Source organism: Lithobates pipiens, unplaced genomic scaffold, assembly GCF_037356315.1.
Source record: "Lithobates pipiens isolate NorthernLeopardFrog02 unplaced genomic scaffold, aLitPip1_a1.2 Scaffold_13, whole genome shotgun sequence".
NCBI lineage: Eukaryota > Metazoa > Chordata > Amphibia > Anura > Ranidae > Lithobates > Lithobates pipiens.
Window position 1 is genome coordinate 75,722,826 of NW_027507718.1, and position 16,265 is coordinate 75,739,090.

At 40.2% G+C, this 16,265-nt stretch overlaps 1 protein-coding gene across 3 annotated transcripts in view; it reads right to left on the reverse strand.

Moving 5' to 3' along the window:
- The window catches only part of ADAMTSL1 (ADAMTS like 1), a 1,178,053-nt gene that overhangs the window by 153,753 nt on the left and 1,008,035 nt on the right, over positions 1-16,265 (reverse strand). For all 3 annotated transcript variants that reach the window (XM_077475229.1, XM_077475230.1, XM_077475231.1), the window contains one exon: positions 14,622-14,923. In XM_077475229.1, the coding sequence (XP_077331355.1) occupies positions 14,622-14,923 (302 nt within the window). The remainder of the gene's footprint in view (positions 1-14,621; positions 14,924-16,265) is intronic.

Consider the following 16,265-nt stretch of genomic DNA (forward strand, 5'->3'; position numbering starts at 1 on the left):
ACAATGTATCAATGGGACTGTGCAGTCAATGGGCACTCAGTGATCTCAAAAATCAAATAGATCTGGTCAAACGTGCCCCCTCCCGTTTTATGCAAAACATGTCTGTATAGGAATGCTTGTGAAGAGGGGTTTGGCTGTTATTTGGCTATGCTAGCATAGACCATGGGAGAAACAACCATGCAACAGCATTTTCACAGAGAGAAAAAAGGTATTTAAAAACATTATTAAGGTAAATTAGTCACAAATCATTACATGATCATTACACAGGTCTATAAAGTTAAAAATGTGTAAAAAGTCACATGGGCTTAAAGCTATATTTTCTATCAAGTGCTACGTGTCCAAGAAGAGGAACTGATATATGTTGTAATCATAAATATTTTTTACTACAATGGGTTTGCCAGGTACATGGCTAGCTCCAGGCACCTGGAACATGTGCTCTACAGGTGCCTGAAGTCCCAAGGCCGCTTATTTATAATATTCACCACTGTACTCTGGCACCAGTATGTAAATTCCACACGTCCATCTTATTTGTTGATCTCTTTCCAATACACAGCACACACAGTGTTACCTGGCTGGACCACCAAGAATGTCCTGTGGGGGTTACTAGATTGGGGATGTGGGCCACTCACTTCTTTCCCTAGCAACAATTATTTCCTAATCCTGTGGGGGAAGTGACCAGGATGATGTCTGCGCTACATCACTTGCTCTAACCCTGCCCCCCAGCATTGCTCACATATGTTACCGGAAGCAGGAATGGGGCTGAATGCTATGATAATCTGCAGAGGCACTTGCTGCACCACTACATGGCCACCACACAATGCTTTCCCACATTCCACTACAACATTTCAGTTGGTGAACTGCCTGCTGAGATGAGAAAGGGACCAGCAGGAGTAATGCTGACCACAAATGTAAGGGGCACTGAGAACTGAACACCAATTGGGGGGGGGGGCATAACAACTGACCACCAATGTAAGGAGGGTACTACCAATGTGAGAAGGGACATTAAGAAGTGACCCTGGATTTAAGAGGGCACTGAGAACCAATTTAAGGTAGACACTGAGCACCAATCACCAAAATAAGTAGGGCACAGTGCACTGACCCCAAATGTAAGGAGGCACTAAGAACTGACTATCATTGTATGGGGGAGCACTGAACACTGACCACTAATGTAAGGGGAGGGGCACTGAGAACTGATTACCAGTGTAAGGAGGGCACTGATAACTGACAATCAATGTAAGAGGGGCACCTAGGACTGACCACTAACCTAAGGGGGCACTGGAAATGGACCACCAGTGTAAAGAAGGCACTGAGAACTGACTACCAATGTAAAGGGCAATGAAGAATTATCACCAATCTAAGGGGGAACTGAAAATTGACCATCAACTGCAAACTTACTACCAATGTAAGGAGGAACTGAGCACCAGTGTAAGGGGGAATGCTGATCACCAATATAAGGGGACACTTGCCCTCTATTGCAAGGTGTGCAACTACATAGATCTGACCCCTGAGCTATGGCTGCTACATTTTATGTACTATGTTGTATGTTACAAAATCCTGACTGCTCCACCGTTTACACTACAGTCCTAACCAGTGAACGCTATACACTATTATATGTTATGTAGTACTGATTTTGGAAATCTTTGTGCTACAAAGTTGTGACCACTGAAATATATACCCTATGTTGTACATTACATAGTCCTGCTCCTAAATTCTATACACAATGTGGTATGTTACATTGCAAAGGGGACACACGTACCAAACAGTCTTGGCTGCTATATTTTATATACTATGGTGTATATTACTTAGTCCTGACAGCTGCACACAGTCCTGACTACTATACTGAATATGCTAGATAGTCCTGACCACTGCACTCTATACACTGCGTTGTATGTTTTTCAGACTGCTCCACATTGTGTGCTATGTTGAACCTTACATATTGGCATATTTTGTCGGTAAAAAAACTGTGGAATGTGTGACCTATTCTTCTTCAGTCACTCCCACTGGTAGGGATGATCTGGCCACATACACCAGCTGCTGTGAAGTGCATAAAGAGCTACACAGTTACTTGTCCTGTTACCAATAAAAAGAATTTAAGGTTGAAATTTCAATCCTGTTACTGTCCAGCAGATACAAAAAGCACTAATAAATTCAGTTTTGTATTTATTATAAAAAATATTATTTGTTTTAATAAATGCATTAAGTGTAAATGTCTGATTTTGCCTCAAAATGTGGAGCTTGACATGTGTTAACATGCCTAACACATGGAACCAATCAGGATCTACTACAGTACATTTATGGTAAAAGCGAAAGACACAGCAAACTGAGCAGTAGGGTGATCCCATCAGTGTGCTGCTAATCCTTTGCTATCCAATCAGCAGGCTGTGAGTTTTGTACATAGCCAAGCTGTTTTGCTGGTGTGGTGGAGGTCAAGGATCTGGCTATGCTATTTGGCAATAATCTGAATTAGGACTGGCAGCATAGAATAACAAATATTCTCATAGTAACAATAGTTATAGTAATATATTTAAATATTTTGGCTGAAATCCTAAATCCAATATATGTATGCCAGCTATATATTCAGTTGCTTATCTAGAGCTCAGATTGAAAGGGAATAGTACAGGCTTTTATTCTTTTGTATTTCAAATTGTATTTAATTTTATTTATTATAACTTGTATTTAATTATTTCCTAATTTGCTTTTGTTTTTAAAAAAAGCTTTATTCTACAAATAAATATTTATTACAGTATGAACCCATGACAAAGGATTCACAGAGCACTATGGCTTTTCACATTTTTTAGACTCTCTAATTGATATTGTACAGAGTGGGAGAGAATAGGGTGAGTTCTTCTGAGCTATAGGACTATAGGGGTTACCAGCAGTCAAGAAGATTTGTCCCTAAAGTTAAACCACTATGGAGGCTGCAGCTGTCATGCTGAGGTATAGAAGCAGATAAGTGGGGAGTTTATAGGTCAGTTTAGTTTGAGAAGCCAGGGAAGGTGGACTAATTAAAAGCATGCACAAATACTTATGAGAAATAGAATCAAAAATTTGCTGCACTCCTCAATTGTTTGAGTATTTCAAATGTACATCACAGACAGTGAACAATAAATGTTATGTTTCATGTTATAAACACCCCTTACTCATAACCTAATGCAAAAATACATAATATTGACTGTGGACTTTAGCATACATTAAAGGGGATCTAAAGTTAAAACATCAAAAACTGCAAACATGCAATTTGTCTCTTCTGCAATAAAATACACTTATCTGCCTGTTCGCAAACTGCATTCCTGCGTATGCACAGGAGTGACATCATCCTATGCCGGCCAATCAAGGCAGCCGAAGACACCCATCCCCACCTGGTAGAAGCCAAGAAGAAGATGCCAGCACCTTCATGAGCTTCAGACCGTTGAAACTAAGGTAAGTATTTTTACTATTAGTTTTTTCTTTAACCACTTGGGATCCGTGCTATTGCCAAATGACGGCATTAGCGCGGATCTACTTTTCCGGGAGTACGTCTATTGACGTCGTCCCGGGTACGAGCGGCCTGCGCGCGCCCTGAGGGGCGCGCGCGGCGCGCTCTGTGATCGGCGAGTCCATGAGACTCGCCTGATCACCGATCCGTGCAAGGGGTCGATCCCGACCCCTTATCACGTGATCAGCTGTCAGCCAATGACAGCTGATCATGTGATAGAACGGAGCCGGTAATCGGCTATTATTCCTCCTCGCGCTGACAGCGCGAGGAGAGAAAAAAAAGCCGATCACCGGCGGCCGTGATCGGGACATCAGTCCCGATCACGGCCAGCAATACAGCTGACCACCTGCCCCCTGCCAGTGCCCACCTGCCCACCGCAGTGCCATCCTGAATAAAAGTAAGTGCCCCCCATCAGTGCCACCCAGCAGTGCCCATAGTGCCCACAGTGCCACCCACAGTGCCACCCACAGTGCCATCCAGCAGTGCCACCAACAGTGCCACCCACAGTGCCCACAATCTGCCTCAAAGGTGCTGCACCCCAGTGCCGCCCATCAGTGCCCAGCAGTGCCGCCCATCAGTGCCCAGCAGTGCCGCCCATCAGTGCCCAGCAGTGCCACCTATCAGAGCCACCTATCAGTGCCACCTATCAGTGCCCATCAGTCCCATCTATCAGTGGTACCTATCAGTGCCCATCCGTGCCACCCATCCGTGCCACTTATCCGTGCCACTCATCCATGCCATCTTATCTGTGCCCATCTTTGCCCATCAGTGCCGCCTTATCTGTGCCCATCGGTGCCGCCTTATCTGTGCCTATTAGTGCCGCCTTAACTATGCCTATCAGTGCCCACCAGTGCAGCCTATCAGTGCCCACCAATGCAGCCTATCATTGCCCACCAATGCAGCCCATCAGTGCCCACCAATGCAGCCATCAGTGCCGCCTAATCAGCGCACTTCAATGAAGGAGAAAAATGACCCGTTTGCAAAATTTTATAACAAACTATTAAAACATGATTTTTTTTTTTGCATCTTTTTTTGTTTGTTTAGCAAAAAATAAGACTCCCAGCTGTAATTAAATACCACCAAAAGAAAGCTCTATTTGTGGGAAAAAAATGATAAAAATTTCATTTGGGTACAGTGTTGTATGCCCGCGCAATTGTCATTCAAAGTGCATCAGCGCCGAAAGCTGAAAATTGGTCTGGGACTGAGGGGGGTTTAAGTGCCCAGTAAGCAAGTGGTTAAGGAGCCTTTAGGACATCTTAAATATACTGCTTCAGTTTGGACAACCCTTTCAACAGGTTGCACAATTAATACCTTTTAAAAACAATGGAAAGTTTCAAAAATACACAATACCTTGGCAGAGTTTGGAGAATGAACGATGTTCTGTATGTTGAAATCATAACTGTTATTGTACTGACCACCTGCAGCAGGCTATAATGGTTTCACAGTACAGTTAACTACCAAACAAAAAAAACCTTGTCATCTCCTCATGTGCAGGTTGCAAGCTTAACACAATTCCTTTCAGCAAGTTCTGAATAATAGCTAGAAAATAAATTCTTTTGAATGAGAATTTAATCAAATGTGCACCAAACTGACCCAGCATCTGAATCACTGAAACAGTTTTTTTTTTTTAGCTCTTGTCACTTCATACAAATAGGATACTGGAAAAAGCTAAGTGGGGATAAAAAGAAGACAGATGGTGGAAAGGATCAGGAATCATGGGCAGAAATGACGAATTCTATGTGGATCGCCAAGCTTCGAACAAAGCAGAGTCCAGTTCTGTTTATATCTAACAGAATGGCATAATTGTTACATGATATTTGATGACAGCACTGGGAAATCGTGAAAGTAACAGCAGGCTAAATTACTAACTAGTTCCTTCTGGTTGCTACCTCTGCAAGGTGAAAGGTTATACGTGAGACGATCCAATTTCATCTCTTGAGACAGTAAAAACAATAAAATTACCTTGAATAGTCTTATTGCTTTCAGTATAATGAGAACAAAAAGATTATTCTTGTAAAATGCCATGAACTATACTATATATATGTATATACGATTAAATCTGCTTGCTTTCAAGGTGACCGTCACCTGTTGAACAAGAAGCGAACTTGTGGTTTTCTCACTGAAGGCAAAGCAACAGCTTTTTTTTTTTTAACTTATCTTACCTCACCCCCCCCCCCCCCCAGCTCTGTTCAGAACTTAGAGTTGAAGGAAATTAAATACCAGTACTTCTGAACATTAAAGAGCATGGGACTTATCAGACAGTACTAGGTCAGACAGAAATATTACAGAGAAGTCCGAAGCCTTGTGTAAGCTTTGCCAATAGCAACTGTTTGATTAGCTAGGCTTTCCTTGAGCATGATAGTGCGGAAGTGAAAGGAAGGTAAGCATATATGTCTATGGAGAGCTGCATAATGGTGAACCTTTTTCTTTGCCCTGCTTAGGCAAAACAGAGATTCATTTTAAAGAAGACCTAAAGTCTAAAGATAAATATGGCACAGTTCCTGGGAGCCCTTATAACCTCACCAAAATAATGAAAAAAAAAAAAAACACACACACTGGGAAGATACATAATCAAAAATCTCTGCATCCCTTGACTCCATTGATTAGATTTTTCCTTGAGGCATGCACTATTGAAATGCATACACAGGCTAGCAATGTGAAGTTAAAATTCTGCCTGTGGTACCATGATGGTATTATAATGGCACTTCTCTGTGCCAAGTGACTCTTCACTTCTGGTCCTTCCCTATTGTCATAAAATCATATTGATAAAGAGAGGTCCACTTTTCAAGATGCAAAGGGATGCAGACTTATGATAACAATTTTTCCTAATGGTGGCAATGGTGTATATTGTTTTTAGCTGTGGCTTATACTGTGTGTGTGGTGGGAGCCTTATATTTTGGCATGAAGAATATCCATCTCTGAAAAATATTGCTTGCATACCTTTGAAGCCTGGGGTGTGTGATTGTATTTATTAAAAAAATAAAATTATTTATATAGTTTTCAGTATCTATATCAACACATCTGGGCCAGGACTAAAAAGGTGCTGTAATGGTTTCAAGAAAGCTGCTTGAAGCTTTTATAATGCTTTGCAAATGCCTGTAAGAAAGGACCTCACATAAGCTGATAGTTTTGGGCCTAGAATTGATTTATGCAATCTGCAATCTGATATTGCTTCAGTGGCAGCAGTGGTATCGCTCAACATGGCGGCAAGATTCCTTGAAGGGTATCCTCCCAATGTTGAAGCACATGGCCTGGTCTTTTTCAGGTAAAAGGGGTGGCACACTCACTGCACTTTCTATCTGGCTACCCAGGCTGCATGTATGAATTTCAAGGTGGCACCCATTAAGGGACAGTACACATTAAAGAAAAAAGAGAAACACTAGTCGGCCGGAGATCTTTGATTTTGTGGCAGTGTTGCTACTGCTAAAACAATTACAGACCTTTAGCTGATGTTTGTTTACAAACATCATCCGGGTGTTTGAGTGGGGGTGAAGTGGCCAAATATGGCCGCAAAAGCCACTTGCAGAGCTACAAGCATGCTGGGTTTGGGTCAAACTCCTGTTTATACCGAACCTCATCCCTAAGTGACAATAAGTGACAGTAACATCCTTAAACCTACACAGCTGTGTCATTCATTCACACGGGTCTGTGAAGGAATAAACTATAAAATATCCCTTTTATTGCTGTATTTTCTTGTTCAAAATTGCTTGGGGTATGAAAGAGTCATAAAGGGAACATACAAATGATGTAACCAATGCAAGATATACAGGAACATATAACAGTATACAATACAATGCACATCTGAGGTGTGAACAGAACAGGTCCAGGGGTATACCAAATTATATAAGCAGTGAGTACCTCACAATGTGAGAAATAGACAGGCTGCAGCTAGGTGAGCCAGTGCTCAGTCTCCTATATATGTGCCCTTAGGGCCTGTAAATTTCTATGTGGGTAGGTTTCTGGGGTACACAAAAGTTGAACAGCAAAACACACTGAGATACCTCTTTGGAGTTGCATAGTTAGTCTGGTTGAAAAAAGTCAATCTAGTTCAACCAGTAAAAAGTGGGCAAAGCTCAAACCAGTTAATCGCATGTCTCTGAATGTCTCAACTAAGAGAATGATAGAGCAGGAAGAAAAAGCAAGAAAGGCAGGGTAGAATAATTATTGCTACATTTTATGCTAACATATAAAGGAGGGGGTACAGTATTATTGAATGTTTGTAGTCCAGCATTGCACTGTTTGATCATTTAGATTTATTTCATGTGGGGAATTATATTCATTTATATGTCGGGTGTTTGACAGAAGTGAGAGCTGCTGGAAGGTGCATTGGGGTTAATTTTGTTTATTAAGTGCACTGTATTTAGCTGTAGGGGCATATTTTGTTTAATTCGTTATTTACAAGTCCTATCTGCCACCACGGCACACATAGTTCATTCATTCATGCTCCCTCTAGCTTTCTAACGGAAATTCCTTGCATAGGTATGGGCAGAAAGCTGGAGGGAAGGTGTGCAGGAACCTGACATTGCGCCCTCAATTCACTAGTCACAGCTGCAATACTTTGCAGACTCCTGTGTACTAAAAAAAAACAAATGCACATTTTTTACCTGAAAAATGTGTGCCTTTATTATTTTTTATTAAAAAGTGAAATTTGCCTTTAATAGAAGTTTCCCCTTGCAAAGAATACCCAAGCCAACAGAGCTTCACTTCATTCACTAAGCTCTAAGGGCAAATTTCCTTGCAAAATGAACAGCCTATGGGGTTGATTTACTAAAACTGATCTGGAGTGTGCAACTGTATATGATAGCCAATCATCTTATAACTTCAGCTTGTTCAATTAAGTTTTGAGAAAAAAACCTGGAAGCTGATTGGTTTCTGTGCTGAAAGGCACAAGATTTTGTACTCTCAAATTTTAGTAAATCCACCCCTTCTTGTTTCTATGGGGTAGATTTACTAAAACCCAGCCTAACAGTTTAGTTTTTAAAATTTGAACTATCATAAACAATTGCCTTTTTTGTTAAAACATACTGTTATTTATATCCTTTTTGACTTCCCAGCACTGCTGATCTTCTTCAGTCTCTTTTAGCTACTCTACTGTCTACTAGCAGTGGCTCCAGTGTTGGCTGTACATTATTGATCAGGCTTGTCTACCTGATAGTGAAAATTTTGGACCATATCTGTTTACATTGTAATAGCACAGTTCACTGTACTCTATACCAGGGTTGCAATGATCACCCTATAACAGGGAGTGCCTAACAAGGACCTTCCTGGCAGGATCACCAAGTAATATTTTGATGAAAGCTGCATATTTAATCAGACTGAAAGAAAACATTTCAAGTTGCATTAAAACGTTAAAGAATTAGTCAAGAAAGATTGTATCTAGAAGTTAATTATATAAAATTGCAATAGCATCTCTGCTGAATAAGTCCCTTGCATGAGAGTCTAAAGAATTTGTTTCTAAAGAATTTGTGCCTGGAGAAATGTGTGGTCAGTGCAGGCATTGGACCAATGCCCTAAATGTTGCTGCCATGCTCAATCTGACTCAACCTAGATGATATAAAAAGACAGCAACACATTCTTTATAAGAATTAAGAATTTATCGTTCCAGGTTCCATGTCTCTATTATAATGTATTCAAGATGGGGAAAGCACCTGGTGACCTTATACAGTATATTTACCCATGTTTGCTGATTTTTGCCACCTCATGTGAATTATAAAACATTAAAATGGAGTTCCACCCTAAAAAAAAATGTAATTTATGTGTATAAAAAAAACATATTTTTTTCACTCATCTCTAAATGCTGCTGCTAGGGGCTCCCTCGTAGTCTTCTTCCTTCAGCGCCTGGGCTCTTGACGTCCCTTCTCTCAGTGCAGGAAGGGAGATCAGCTATGCCCCCTCCCTCTTGTCAATCATCTGGAACACGCCTCAGGTCCCAGATGATTGAGCGGCCAATCACGGCACACAACGCCGCTCGCGCATGCGCAGTGGGTGCCTGGCTGTGAAGCCAGAGCCAGGCGCCCACAGTTACAATGCCGGAACCACCAAGTGGAGGGGGAGATGAGTGGGACTTCGATCCCCCGCATCGCTGGGCCCTGGGACAGGTAAGTGTCCGATTATTAAAAGTCAGCAGCTGCAGTATTTGTAGCTGCTGACTTTTCTTTTTTTTTTTTTTTTTTTGAGGAACACGGCTTTAAGTTAACTGTCAGAGGGAACAGGTTGGTCATGAAAAAGTGCACAGAGTCAAATAACTATCAACATCCCCACAACACTTGTACAGGCTTTACTATTTTGTATGTGGATTATTTGGCTCTAAGTTCTTTTAATTGCTGCCAGTTAAGACTCATTTTTAATAATTTGTCTATGTGTGCTTAAAGCGGTATTAAACCCAATACCAAAAATGTAATATACTGCAGCTTACCAATCATTAGAGCTGGTGGCTGCATTAGTTCCCTTTATTTTAGGCCTTTTCTCTCTGTTTTCACCTGGTGATCTGGCCAGTAAGACACCTCCTGTATCAGAGTGCCCCAACTCTGGATGAAGGGGCACAGGAGACAGCAACACTGTCAGCATGGGGGGGGTAGTAATAAATGTACTAGCAGATATAGATATACAGTAGCAATTTAATGAAGCCAAACTTCTGGCTAATACTCTATTGTCATTTACCGCAAACTGTTTTTCTTCATTTGGGATAATGGTTACATACATAAATAAAAGCTGATCATTGTAAGCACCCCCGCCAGCGTTAAATGGTTTGTCTCATCCCTGTAAACTGATACATCTGGAAGAGAGCTTTTTTTTTTTTTTTTAAAGCAACAGACTTCCTGGTGGGTCATAAGATGAAAATAGAAGAAAGAAAGACTTAAAAAGGAAACAAATGCAGACATCCCATCTAAGAATTGGTAAGCTTCAATATAATAAATATTTGCTTTTGGCTTTAATACTGCTTTAACTAATTTATTTGCATTTAAATGAAGAAACATGCAATATACGTTTACTAATCCTTAAATGCTTACAGTTTTAAAAACATATTTGGGTGGAGTTTCCTTAACATAGCAAAACTTACCCTTGCAAACACTGTTTGCTTTTAATTCCTCTGGGACTATCAGCCTGAAAAATACCCACAGCCACATCAGCTCTAAAGTAACCTGTTCCAGTTCAGTAGCACTGTAGATTGAGTGAAGCATGTCAAATGGAATTACAGCTTCTTCTGTATATAGTGTACAGCTGTCCATAAGGCATGAGAGTTTTCCATGTCATATGGTTTATTGTTTTTATGTTTTCACAGTGCAGTGTCACCTGCTTTAGCACGCTTTTATAGGTACCAATGTTTACAGTTTCATGAGAGCAGGAGCAATCTAATGGGAAGACTTCTTTCTCCACGAGTCCGCTAGCTACTGTAGCTGGGTAAAACACAAATCCTTTGTTCAGAGTGGGAAGATCCTTTGGGGATATAAAACTCACTCATCCAGAACCAAGCAAAGAGGTGTATTTTCTTCTGAATTGTTAACAGAAGTGTAAAAGTTTGGCCAATATATTCACACTTAAGCACATGTTGAATACTGTCTACAAACCGGGAATGGTAATATCATTCTTTCAGAGATTTTGGGTTCCTTGCAAAAAGAAGGACATAAAAAATGATTACACTTCCAAGAGCATGACTTCAAAGACATCTCATAAAGGAAAGGATTTTTCAGGGGGTTCAATAACAGCTCTTTTTACAGACACTGACGTCCCTTCTGGGAAAATAACTTTCCACTAAATTGTTAAATTATAGAAAATCCTTATGGAAGATCACTATAGGAAGATGGTCCTAGTCCAATAAAAAATGAATTGACTTATTATGATTGAGAAGTAGGCAATGGTGACTTAGTTCAAAGACAAGTATGTTTATTTCTAATATAAAGAAAACAGTACAGAGCCAGAAAATTCTTGGGACAGATGCAAGAAAACTTGCAGTCAAAGGCATAGGGGCAAGGTCAAGTCAAAAAAAGGCTTGGGCAGGAAGCAGTCAGAAAAAAGGCAAATGTTGGGGCACAATTAGACACTGAAAAGACAGTACAGATAAAGGTACAAAGTTGTGTCACCTTTGTTTGAAAAGGCACACCGTAAACTAAATGCATTCTATATGTGTGGATCTCCATCATTTCCTGTTACAACTGACATGTACAAGATCTCCAAAAACTGACCACAACATTGATGGAGAGGTGAATATTGATTGTCTGTCAAGATACCTGATTATACATACAACCATTGTTTGCACAATGTATGAAATGTTGGTATCGCTTGAATGTGTTTGTTTGTAAAAAAAAAAGCAAAAAAATTGACAGGCCTCTAAGAGCAGTATATAGAAATGTGTTATCTTCATCAGAGCTTCTACTAGTAATGATACAACTGTATTACAAGGCACCCTTAGGCAACACTCCACAGCAGAGGGTTAATTTAAAGTAGAACTATGGGCAAAACTTGTTCATTTTGGATAGAGCAAGGGAGGGCTATAACCAGTCATATTTTCTTTTTTTCGCCATCTGTGTCCTATTGCAGAGATTTTCCTTCGCTTCATGTCCCATAGCCAAACAGGAAGTGAAAGTAAATCCCTGCAAATGAAGGAAATTCTTTGGTGACCCCCATCTCACCAGAACTAGTGTCCCCATTAGACAATTTCCCCTCTATTACTTTTCTAGGAACAACCCAAAATGTGTGCTTTTTTTACTTTTTCTTTCAATGATAATGGTAAACAGGACAAAGAGAGGAGGGGAAACAAGCAGCAATAAAAATTGTCAGGTGTTTTAATCCATCTCCACTCCATGCAAAACTAAAAAAAAAGTTTTGCCTTTAGTTATACTTTAAAGGTAACTTACAGGGGTTTATTTAGAGACGGATCAGTGAATGTTTAAGTAAATGTTCATTTTGCAAAGTGTGTGTTAACAAACACAAGTGAAAGTTGGTAAATAAGGTAAAAAAAAACTTCAGTATTTCTAAACCATGCACTATGAAGGCTACAATTAAAGGATGCTGTCTGCATTTATACTTTTTTTTAAGTTCAAGGGCTTAAAGTGGTTGTAAAGAACAAAGATATTTTACCTTCATGCATTCTATGCTTAAAGGTAAAAAACCTTCCATGTGCTGCTCCCCCCACAGCCCCCCTAATACTTAACTGAGCCACCTCTCGATTCAGCAATGTGCATAGGAGACTTGGCTGTCCACTGCTGTCAATCACAGCCAGTAAGCCAATGAGGAGAGAGCAGGGGTGGAGTTGAGCTGTGAAACTATGTGTCTTATGGATGCTTAGAGTGGGGCTCAGGAGCGATGTGCCCGGGAGCCTCGGCTGTCCAGTCTCTCTTTCTCCTCATTGGCTGAGACAGCAGTGGGAGCCATTGGTTCTCACTGCTGTCAATCATAGCCAGTAAGCCAATGAGGAGAGTGCAGGGGGCAGTGTCTTATGGATGCATAGAGCGGGGGTTGGGAATGAGCACACATCAGTGCCCCCCATAGCAAGCAGCTTGCTATGGGGGACACTGGTCAATGGGGGAGGAGCCAGGAGCAACAACGGGGGACCTGAGAAAAAGAAGATCAGGGCTGCTCTATGCAAAACCATAGCACACAGCAAGTAAGTATGACATGTTTGCTATTTTTTATAACAAAAAGAAAACTGAACTTTTAACCAGTTCCAAAAGACGGCTACAGCATGGGTTTACACTGCTGGGAGGGCATGAATGGACATCCTCCTGTACTCCCTCTCCTCGAGTCCTTTGGACTTGGCTGATCACAGATCGGGGTAGAGGGCCAATCACGACAGCCTTTTACCACATTATCAGCTGTTGGCCATTGACAGCTGATCACAGAATGTAAACAGGAGCCAGTTACAGGCATACCCCACTTTTAAGTACACAATAGGGTTTATTTACTAAAGCTGGAAAGTGCAAAATCTGGCTCACTTTTGCATAGAAACCAACGAGTTTCTAACCTCAGCTTGTTCAATTAAGCTTTTGTAATAAAACCTGGAAGCTGATTGGTTTCTATGCAGAAGTGAGCCTGATTTTGCACTTTCCAGCTAGTAAATAAACCCCAGTATGTACTTAAACGTGGGGTATGCCTGTATTGGCTTTTTTTCCCTCACGCTGACAGCAGTAGGAGAAAAGAAGAAAGCCGATAACCGACTTCCGTTAAAGGGACATCGGTCCCAAAATTGCCCACCAGTGCTGCTAATCAGTGCCCACCAGTGCTGCTAATCAATGCCCATCAGTGCCACTAATCAGTGCCCACCAGTGCCACTAATCAGTGCCCACCAGTGCTGCCAATCAGTGCCCATCAGTGCTGCTAATCAATGCCCATCAGTGCCACTAATCAGTGCCCACCAGTGCCACTAATCAGTGCCCACCAGTGCTGCCAATCAGTGCCCATCAGTGCCTCATCATCAGTGTCACCTATCAGTGCTGCCTATCAGTGCCGCCTACCAGTGTCCATCAGTGCCACCTATCAGTGGCCATTTGTGTCACCTATGAGTGCCCATAAGTGCTCATCAGTGCCACCCATCAGTGCCGCCTATCAGTACCACCTCTTTGTGCCCTTCAGTGCCACCTATCAGTGCCTATCAGTGCTACCTATCAGTGCCCATCAGTGCAGCCTATCAGTGCCCCCTCATCAGTGCACATCAGTGAAGGAGAAAAACCACAAAATTGTATAACAAACTATGAAAAATGTTTTTTTTTCAACATGTTTGGTCTTTTTTTGTTTGTTTAGCAAAAAATAAAAAACCCAGTGGTGATTAAATACTACCAATAGAAAGCCCTATTTGTGTGAAAAAAAATGATAAACGCAATTGTCATTCAAAATGTGAGAGCGCTGAAAGCTGAAAATTGGCCTGGGAAGGAAAGGGGTAAAAGTGCCCCGTAGGCAAGTGGTTAATATCATTTTAATTCACCAGCCTTCAATGCCACCCTAATTTCAGCTGGGAATAATTAATTAATTAATTATAATTTAATTTTGTTTATAAGTAGCAATATGGCTCTACTCTCAAAAGAGGAAAAATAGTGGATAATGATAATCCTAATAGTGCTTTTATAATTGACCTATAATGACTTGCCTTTTCAGGATTACACTTTTCAAATCATGAGTTTAGTCAATTTATTTTATAATATAAGCAACTTACCTCCTCCACAGGACTCTGAGCACTCAGAGAAGCCCTCATACTCCCAGTCATAGAGTTCATCAATATCTTTTATTTCTCCATATTCCACCTCTTCCTCATCCGGACTGTACTCTACAGCTTCTCCATTGCAGGGTCCACTGTAACAGGTTCTTTGATTGGCAGGCTTTGGTCCTTCACACTCATCAAGTGGAAGATCAGCGACTGTTTGAGCAAATGACAAAAGCACCTGGCACTTTATTGTTCGTTGTTGAACACCAGCTCCACAGCTAACACTACATGAAGACCATGGTTCCGGGATAAAACTGTAAAGCGGAAACCAAAACGTTAAAGCATCTGAAGAACTGACTAAATAAATAACATAGCTATAAATTTGAGAACAACATGGGACATATTTAAAAAACAATTTATACAGCAGTCATATGCAGAAAGCCATAACAAACGCAATTTACCTTTAATACATTTGGAGCTGTCATAACAACTGATCAAAATCATAATTTCCTTTTCTATTATTCTTTAAAGTGGGATCCACTTGTTTAAAAAAAAAAACACACACTAAATACATAATAATGTGCCTGCACATGTGGGCCTAGCAAATGGAACAGAAGGATTATATAGCCTTTTCTTTCTGGGTCAGTAGACTACATTTACCATTTGGGAAAATAGAGAAATGCAATGGATTACATTTTGGACAGATATGTCTACGTGGCTTCAATGTGTTTTATTATAGTATATGACATTAATGGTCTGTTTGGACATTTTGTGCAATATTTCTAAAATATCTGGACTGATATGCGTGTCTGTGTGAGCAGAACATTTACCTAAATTAAGGGGTTAATTACCTATACTAATTCATTGATAATATTATATTTGACACACAATTAAAATTCAAAATGTGCTCAACTTTAACTACATAGAAATTTGTGTTTTGTTTTTTTTTACAGATGGAGTTCCTCTTTTATGTCTAAACACTATCCAATACTGACTGCCTAACGTCCTTTAAATTTAATGAGGTGTTTGCACCCGAGACTTGTAATAAATATACGGATCTATGTATATGGTGCAATAGTATATAAATGACTGGAATAAGACAGAGCTCAGGAGTGTATTATTTTACCATGTATAGTTTACTAGTCCCAATAGCTCCCGTTTAGTAAAGCACTAAATACCTGCTTTGATTTAGTCTGGCTATTCCAAAATACAAAAAGCTTTCTAGTTATTACAAACAATTTAGTCCTATTTGAAGTAGAATGCATTGGTTTGTTATAAAGTTCTATATTTGCCAACAAAATGCTTTGATTACCTTGATTAGTACATTGGTTTTTGAACAAAGTTAACCTCAACAATTTAAAAAACAGGGAAAACTATTTTATAGCTGGCAGTAGAGGCTTCCTCACATGACTTGTGCCGGTACACCTCAGTAAATGTCCATAAATTCTACCATAAATGGTTATAATTTTATGTATTTGATTGCTTCTCTACACACATGCCTAATTAAAATGAAAACATTATTTTTCCAAGATTTTCTTATAATTGCCATTTTGTTTAATCTAGTGATTATCCAAACCTAAAGCAGAACCTGACAAAACCTTTTTTTTTTGTTTTGGATAGAATAGAGCCATGTTCTTAATTTTGCCCACATCAGAT